The following is an 8,626-nucleotide window of genomic DNA, read 5'->3' as shown; positions in this document are numbered from 1 at the left end:
ATGAGATATAAATATCTCCAGCCCGGACCATCCCTTTACACATAATTATTGATGCGGGCGGTTTTTTTTTCAACTTTTAAACTGGAAAATTTTCAGCACTTTTTGTAAACATAAACTAAATAGGTAGCTCACTAAATAAATGAAGCGGGAGCGAAGCATGACATGAAAATTTTCGATTTTCCTACTTTTAAACTGGAATTTTCTTACCACGTTTTGTAACCATGAACAGAATAGGTCTCTCACTAAACAATGATTAATGCGCACGCGAAGCGTGAGGTAAAATTTCTTGATATTTCGACTTTCAATCTGGATTTTTAAAACACTTTTTTGTAACCATGAGCAGAATAGGTATCTAACTAAACAGTTGGAATGAAATGCAGTGTGCAATATTTGCCTTAAAGACGTGTGATAAATAATTCACATTTACCTCACATCAAGTTCAGGTTAGATGTCATCGGGTCATGTTATCAAAGTCATGCACAGGTTATGACGGGCACGTACCCGCGCGACCATGGTTAAGTTTGGGTACGTTTCAGGTTATTTTAAGCAGAACAACGTTTAGCGCACGCACAGGTATGCGTGGGCGTTTTTAAGTGTAACGTCATTATGCGGTATGGAATCGTCATTCTTTTATGCCTGTCCATTGTCCATTATACATGTGTATTGAGCAGTTTCTCTGCATCTTGAAAGCAGAAACATTTCAATATCAACGAATCAACTTTGTCAATCAAAATGAATTATCATCCTACAATGAAATAACTTGACTTTGTGTTTATAATGTTCAACTAATCACTGTCAAAACAAAGGCCCGTATTCTTAACTTAGACCATGGCCTAACTCTGTGATAATAATAATGATAATAGCTGGATTTATAAGGCGCTTTTTGCCAGAGGATACAAAGTGCTGCTATTATTAGCCCGGCTTTAGCTCGAGCTACCATCACCGGCGCTCAGTGCATGCAAGGAATTACTCCTGCCGTGTACCCATTCACCTCACCTGGGTCGAGTGCAGCACAGTATGGCTACGATTCGAAAACACGACCCTCTGTTTCAAGGCGAGAGTCAGAACCACTAGATCACGAAGCACCCAGATAAACTGATAAAACTATGGGAAGCCAAAGTGTCAAAAATTTTATTAAGTTGTATGTTTCTTATGTTTACTGTGCTTTTTTTCTGATTCATCGATGGTGAAGACAGTCATCTATCTATACTTCCTAGACAATTATGAATGATTTGAGAGCCAAAATGAGCTAAAAATCTGATATCTCTACTGTAAGAGATTCAAACCTGATTCAAACCCGAGTTTAACTTAAACCCAACTTCAGAATACGGCCAAAGTGATTATTGTTCAGCTTACTGACTCATCATGCATGGTGATTAAAACCCTGTAAGAACAATAACCTTCTAACCAAATTCCAAATTTCTAATGCAAGTTTTACTCTGAATGCATATTGAACTGCTAGTCTTGTAATCATTACTATCAGCTACTGTTTCCATTACTATTACACTGTATCATACCACATCATAATTGTCAAAATAGATCAATGTGTTTACACTAATAAAGTTTATATTGCTGCAGTCTGATGATGAACTCATAATGTCTAACCTTTTCTGTCAATTGTGGCTCATCGGAGTGTTGTATTAAATACAATGTAACTATTTTGCTTTATTTTTTTCAATAACAGAAGCTGTCACTTTTTCATTTTGAGTAGTGTTATATTTTGCATCCATGTGTATTAACCGAAAATAAATTTTCTTTCTCAATATACAGCAGTGGGGGATGACAGCAATACATTGACCTGAAAATTCAAAATTTTCGGGACAATTCTACACCAAGGGCTATGTGTAAGGGGTATATAGTCGTGTACTTGATATAACCATCTTTTGGTTATAGGCCTAAAACAATATGCGAGCCAGATTTATTTGCATAAATCGAAAACTGTACGTTTTTGGAAAGGTCATAAGATAAGAAATGAGGATAGCATTTATTCCATTTGCATCGAGACTGACATGTTAAGACTGACATCTTGGTTTATACAAAGTGGCTGCCAAAACTGGGTTTTCGACAATAGTTCGGCTTGTAACTTGCCGTAATTCATAATATTGGCGCCTACATGTAAACCCCTTTCAAAGGTCAAGGAATTTATTTGTATCAAAACAATCAACTTTGAAGAATGAACAAATAATTTTAATGACATTTTCTGACTTTTCTATGAATGACCAAACTGTAACTGTAACATACATAAAACAATTAAAATTAAGTTTTTCAAAATGATGAGGCCCGAACTTATCTTTCAGTGAGGGGAGTTTACTCCAGGTAATTTTACTAATCAATTATCCCTTGTTTCAGATCACATGATCAAGGTCAAATGTCATCTAGGGTAAATTAACTTTGACCTTTGTGACCTTTGACCTTGATTATGTGACCTGAAACACATGCCAAGTGATTATACGACACCTCAGATTAACATTTCCCTTACTGAAAGGTGAGTTCCAGTCGCATTATTTGCAACTCATAAATCGAACATTAATGTAATTTCGAGTCTGGTAATTCGTAGAAAAATATAATAAAAATAATTTTCTTTCTTAAATAAAGTTTTTATGCCAATAGATTCCTTGACCTTAGAAATGATGGTGTGCAGGTGGAAAAGGTATGATTTTAGGTTATATAGAACACTGGCGTAAATCGTTGTCGTCACGCTATTCAAGTGAGGGGGGGGGGGGGAGGTGGAGCAATAGATCATGCCCCGAATAATAGGGGGAGGGGGGTAATACAAGGATTTACACCAGTGATTAAGAAGCTGAGGTATTGTCGAAAACCAATTTTTTGGCGGCCATTTTATAAAATAGTTATAGTTTTCAATTTTACCAAAAATGTCCAAGGAAAGGTAGAATATGAGCATAGTAAATTTGAATTTAAAGGCCCGTTACCATTTTTTTTTCGATGGCTAAGATCCTTTTGTGAAAAAGAGGAATGGTTTGGTCTTTTTTTGTTTTGCTTGTCAATTTTTCCTCGGGAAAATACCCCCCCCCCTCCTTTGAAAATCCTGGATCCAGCTCTGCTGTGAAGCAGATTTTTTTTTTGGGGGGGGAGGGGGGTAGGGGGCAGTACACTCGTAATTGAGGGAGCGAAGCTAATGAGTTTGCAACTGCATGGGGCGTTTTTTTCGGAAGTGAAATCAAAGGAATCGGGCACACGCTTAGTGAATTTTGTGAAAATCATTAGTAAAAAAATCAAACTTTCTGGGGGCGATTGCACCCCTGCACCCCTTTCCTCATCTTTAGGTTTTCAACATTCCACCGGCGATGCCCATGGATGTTGGACGCCTTTTGTGAACGCGCATGCCTAGCAGCACAATGCGTGATTAGCGACACCCACCTCAGTGGTGACCAACCCTGTTTGTCTCAACATAAGACCTATTGACATGATTGAATTTAAATCGATTTCATAGGAAGCTGGATTATAATGTGAGACGGAAGTCAGTTTCATTTGAGAAAAGCGAATGTAAAATACTTCCTTAAAAATATGCCTGAGTATTAAGCACCAAGTGCATGGAGTGAGCAAGGTGATCGCAGCAGGTGAGACCTCAGGGACCGCGAATTCAATCCATCGTAGGTGGAGGGTATACTTAAACGGGAGTTTAAAAGAAAAGGTACCTTACGAGTATTTTGCGGTGATATTCTTATCTGATACCATTATAATACCATTATAACTATCAATATCTGACATCACACTGGCCTGTATATCTGTATACAAAAAAGAAATGTGTGAAAATCTTTTTTTTTTACTACGTGTTGAAAAAAAATGTTTGTGTTAGAAAGAAGGGTAATGGAGCCCCCCCCCCCCTGTCTTACCTAAACCAAATATATCAATATATGTATTTTATGTTACGACAAGCATTCATAGCAAGTCCTATTCAATTCCTATTTTATACAACCATTATGAAGATCCATATTCTATTTTCAACTGATCTAACTTATGATGTTGTCAACTTTTGCTTTTAATGCAAATTTCAACTTTGGGGAAATTTGGATATTGAAGGAAAAAAATATCAATTTGCGTTATCGTGTTAATACTAGCATGACTAGACTAATTATTTCATTTCATAATACATGATTTACATGATACAGATAATTAGGTAGGCCTACATCACCATTTGTAACACGAGAATATTGGTTACTTTACCTTGTACAGGGAAGGACGAAATCATGACCTACAAGTACAGTTCGCGAGCTTTCCATTCAGGTATATTGGCTTGCTATTTCTTGATTCTTCACGTTTCCATTATATCGTCAAGAATATTGTCCGAGAATGTTCGTGAGGATTGCTACCAAGACTTTGAACTGAGAAAAGCATACTGCAACAGCAAAGGTCTCGACTCTGTTCCTCAAAATCTTGCCAAAAACATAGTTGATCTCGACGTGAGTGGTAATAACATTACAACCCTCTTAAATTCCTCGTTTGAAAGATATCCCATGATAACTAAATTGGACCTTTCAGCCAACAACCTCAGGGTGATTGAACGAGCAGCTTTTCATCCTCTGAAGAATTTAAGGACCTTGTATGCCCTCAGCAATCGCAATCTTGTGCTCTCAGATACGGGTTTATTTAGATGGGCAAGCGGATTGACATTCCTTGACTTTTCAGGATCAAACTTAAGATTCATTCCAGACGACATCCTCAAATGGAGTAAACACTTTGACCGCGTCGATTTGCTTTACAACGAACTTAGTTTCGTGAACATCAGCTCTTGTGGATCTGTTGAATACGCAGATTTTTCTTCGAATAACATTGAAAACTTGACAAGAGAATGTTTCACCTTTACTTGTCAAACTGATTCATTGGTCCTTGCTGGAAACCCCTTAAAGATTATTGATTCCGATGCTATAGCAGCGCTAAAGACCCGCTCACTGAGTTTCGGACGGGCCATCGATAGCCATCCTTTCACCCCTGATATGTTGACAAATCTAACAATCGGAATCTCCCGTTCAGATGTAAAAGAACTTCGTATCTTTGATGTTGGCTTGAAATTTACCCTAAAAGATGCCTTCTCCTCGTTGCAAGGTAACCCTTTCCCTCGCCTTGATTTATCCCTCAATAGAATAGATCCACTCTACTCACATGTCTTCTCAAATCTAGCTCGACTTGATAAACTTATCCTCGATCATAATGACATAGTGACGATAGAACCACGTTTGTTTAAAGGTATGCTTGCACTGAAAGTGCTCAGTGTCCATTCTAATAACATAATGTACATAAATCCAAGTAATCAGACATGGAGAATCAACCTGATGGAGTTAGATTTGTCCGCGAACTCATTGGTAAAAATTACCCAATTTGCGTTTCATGGATTGCGAAATTTGACAATATTGGACCTGAGCTCAAACAACCATCTTAGTTTTATTCATTTATCAACATTTACAGGACTAGATAACGTTAAAACTATCAATTTGGCAGGATGTAGTATTACACATTTGCAGCTTTATACTCCAGCATTAAATTCGCTGATTATGAAAAGAAATATCGGTTATTTCCCTTCGAGTCCTTTAAAACCTGGAGAATCTTTCAAACACACAGCGAATCTTGTCCACTTGGACATGAAAAACTCTAAGATTTGGTCCTATAATCTTTGGAATCCAACCACTAATGTTTCTCTCTTCGATGGATTGTTTAATCTCACCATACTGGATATTAGCAACAACCTTGGTATTGGCAAATCAAATGGTCTGATACCGGACATGTTCCACCATCTATCTGCTTTGCGGGAACTCGGTTTAGACGAATGCGGCATTTATAATCTCCCATCTTCTTTGTTCTCTGGGTTAGAATCACTTCAGAAGCTAAACCTATCTGGTAATGAGCTTAAGCAGGTTTATGCAGGTTCATTCCTCGGTTTGAGTCAGTTGCGAAGCGTTCGTCTTGATGGAAATGTGCTTGCGGACCTCCATGCAGGATCGTTCTCTGACAATCCGAGACTTACAAGGCTGTCATTAGCCAACAATAAACTAACAGGTCTTAACGAGAGCACATTTAGACCAATCTATTCCTCTCTTTTACAAATAGATCTTTCCGATAATCCAATTGTGTGTACATGTGATATCAAATGGTTGCTATACTGGCTCAATGGTAGAGAAAGTTTTAGCCTTGATAACGATGAAAGTACTCTGTGTGGGCCACAATCGTTGCCTTCACTCCGTGAGAAACCTTTCCTTCATTTCAAGCCCGATGAACTATGTCGATTCAACTATGCCATTTTCAGTGTCATTCCTGTCGCTTTGGTCATACTTGTCTGCTTAATTGTCGCCTTTGTCCTCATCCATCACAAGCGGTGGCAACTGAAGTATAAACTCTTTCTTCTTAAACTGGCGGTTTGGGGCTACAGGGAGAGAATAGATGCTCGCAACCATACCGAATATGAGTTCGACGTCAATTTCATATTCTGTGACAACGACGAGGAATGGATTCGCATCTATCTGAGACCGACCTTGGAAGAACAACTTCCACAGTTTCAAAGGAACATCTTTGGTGACGCAGACCTCATAGCAGGTATGTACTATTTTGATGCAGTTGACTACGTAGTGAGCCGGAGTTTCAAGACCGTCGTAGCACTCAGCAAAGCCGCTGTTCGTGACCGCTGGTTTATGCTCAAGTTCCGCATAGCCATGGATCACGTTTGCGATACCCAGACCGAATTCGTAACCGTCGTTTTCCTTGAAGATATCCCAGATGATGAGCTACCTTTCTTAGTGAGGTTGTACCTTGGTGACGGTAGACCTTACCTCAACTGGACAGGGGATGTCAGAGGACAAGAGTATTTCTGGCATGAATTGGAAAAGAATCTTACCATCAATCTAAAGACCAATGACCATATTCCAAATGAATAAAATAATTGTCCGTAAAGTGAGCAGCCCACCGATAAAGACCAATCGCATATTAACGGGCCTCGACATGTGTGCTTTTTGGGGAGCCTTGATACATATAGCCTATTTACTATGTCTTAAAACAATTGAACGTAAGCTGTGATCTTTGTTTCGAGAATGTGATGGCCATGTCACAGGAACTTTTTGAAGTGTACAACTAAGAGCAGTTGAACATTTGTTTGTTTTTGTTATGAATTTTCGAGTGGTAATAGGAATATATTTAGACTACATGATGCTTTGTGTTAGGGATACGGAACCATTTGGAAGGTTTTGGAGTCTGGCTGCGTCATTGCGCATACATTCGTTATTCCGAAGCTTCGTTATTCCGCAGGTTCGTTATTCCGAAGGTTCGTATTTCCGAAGGTTCCTAAGTCCGAAAACGAAATGAGATTCGTAATTCCGAAGGTTCGTTAGTCCGAAAACAAAGTGAGGTTCGTAATTCCAAAGGTTCGTTAATCCGAAAACGAAATGAGGTTCGTAATTCCGAAGGTTCGTTAATCCGAAAACGAAATGAGGTTCGTAATTCCGAAGGTTCATTAGTCCGAAAACCTAATGATTAATAAACCTTATTTCGTTTTCGGACTAACGAACCTTCGGAACGACGAACCTTATTTCGTTTTCGGATTAACGAAACTTCGGAACGACAAACCTTATTTCGTTTTCGGACTAACCAACCTTCGGAGCATCGAACCTTATTTCGTGTTCGGATTATCAAACCTTCGGAATAACGAACCTTCGGAATAACGCCACAAATGTTCGGATTAAAGAACCCTTTTACGTTAACGAACGTCGAGGTATTGGCGATTTACTTGTTTCGGAATTACGAACCACCGGAATAAAGAACTTTCGGAATTACGAACCTTCGGAAATACGAAGTGTAACCGCGTTATTGATATTGAGTTTGTTAATTTGACATACACAAAAGACCTCAGAGAATCTTACAAGGAAGATTTTGCAACTACAATGGGGAGCACAATTCAAGAGTACAGCACAATTTAAATTATTTAAAATGCCTGTCATAATAATGACAAAGAACATTTGGAAGGCCTCTCTCGATATTTGGTGAACCGGCTCAGCAGTTTCGGCCTAAGTTTTGGAAATTGCAAACTTGTTATTTGTCCACATGCCAGAAAGAAATTTAATTCACCAATTTTCGACGAAGGCTTCTTATTTTTTCTTTGTCGTGAAGAACATCTGACAATACATTCTCTATGTTCGTCAATCCGTCTTGCATCGTGGAGCAAAATCTTTTTTTATATCTACCAAATACACCATGACATTCGGTACGCCTTCTATCGCTTGACATTCAATCCCTCTATATACCCGTGATCGACAATCGGTGATGAATAACCTGTGAAGGATACTCTTTTCTACACATATCTTCATTCCATTTCCCGTCTATTGTTAGCAGGGACGGATCCAGGATTTCCGAAAAGGGGGAGGGGGAATTTTCCCGAGGAAAAATTTGAAAAGCAAAAAAAAGAAAGAAAGGTCTTCACTTTCAGGGGGGGGGGGGGCCACACTTCTGTTTTAACGGCATTTTTACATTACAAATTGTAATTGTGCCTCTCAAGGGGTGGGGGCACGGGCCGGCTTTGCCTCCGACAAAGGATTTCGCTGTATCTCTGCTTACAATCAATACAGGTTAATATCTAGGGATAACATTTACTATCCTATTTCCCAATATTATGGCTTTCAACAATATA

The 8,626-nt window shown here is 38.8% G+C and overlaps 1 protein-coding gene across 1 annotated transcript; it reads left to right on the top strand.

Moving 5' to 3' along the window:
* Positions 1 to 4,208: 4,208 nt before the first annotated feature.
* Positions 4,209 to 6,979, top strand: LOC121425280 (toll-like receptor 3). Its single transcript, XM_041621305.1, has one exon. It carries the CDS (start codon positions 4,209 to 4,211, stop codon positions 6,882 to 6,884), a length of 2,676 nt encoding a protein of 891 aa, XP_041477239.1. The 3' UTR covers positions 6,885 to 6,979.
* The last annotated feature ends 1,647 nt before the right edge of the window (positions 6,980 to 8,626 follow it).

Source organism: Lytechinus variegatus, chromosome 12 (genome assembly GCF_018143015.1).
Source record: "Lytechinus variegatus isolate NC3 chromosome 12, Lvar_3.0, whole genome shotgun sequence".
Taxonomy (NCBI): Eukaryota; Metazoa; Echinodermata; class Echinoidea; order Temnopleuroida; family Toxopneustidae; genus Lytechinus; species Lytechinus variegatus.
Note: the sequence above shows the minus strand (reverse complement) of the source record. Positions and strands in the feature narration are given on the sequence as shown.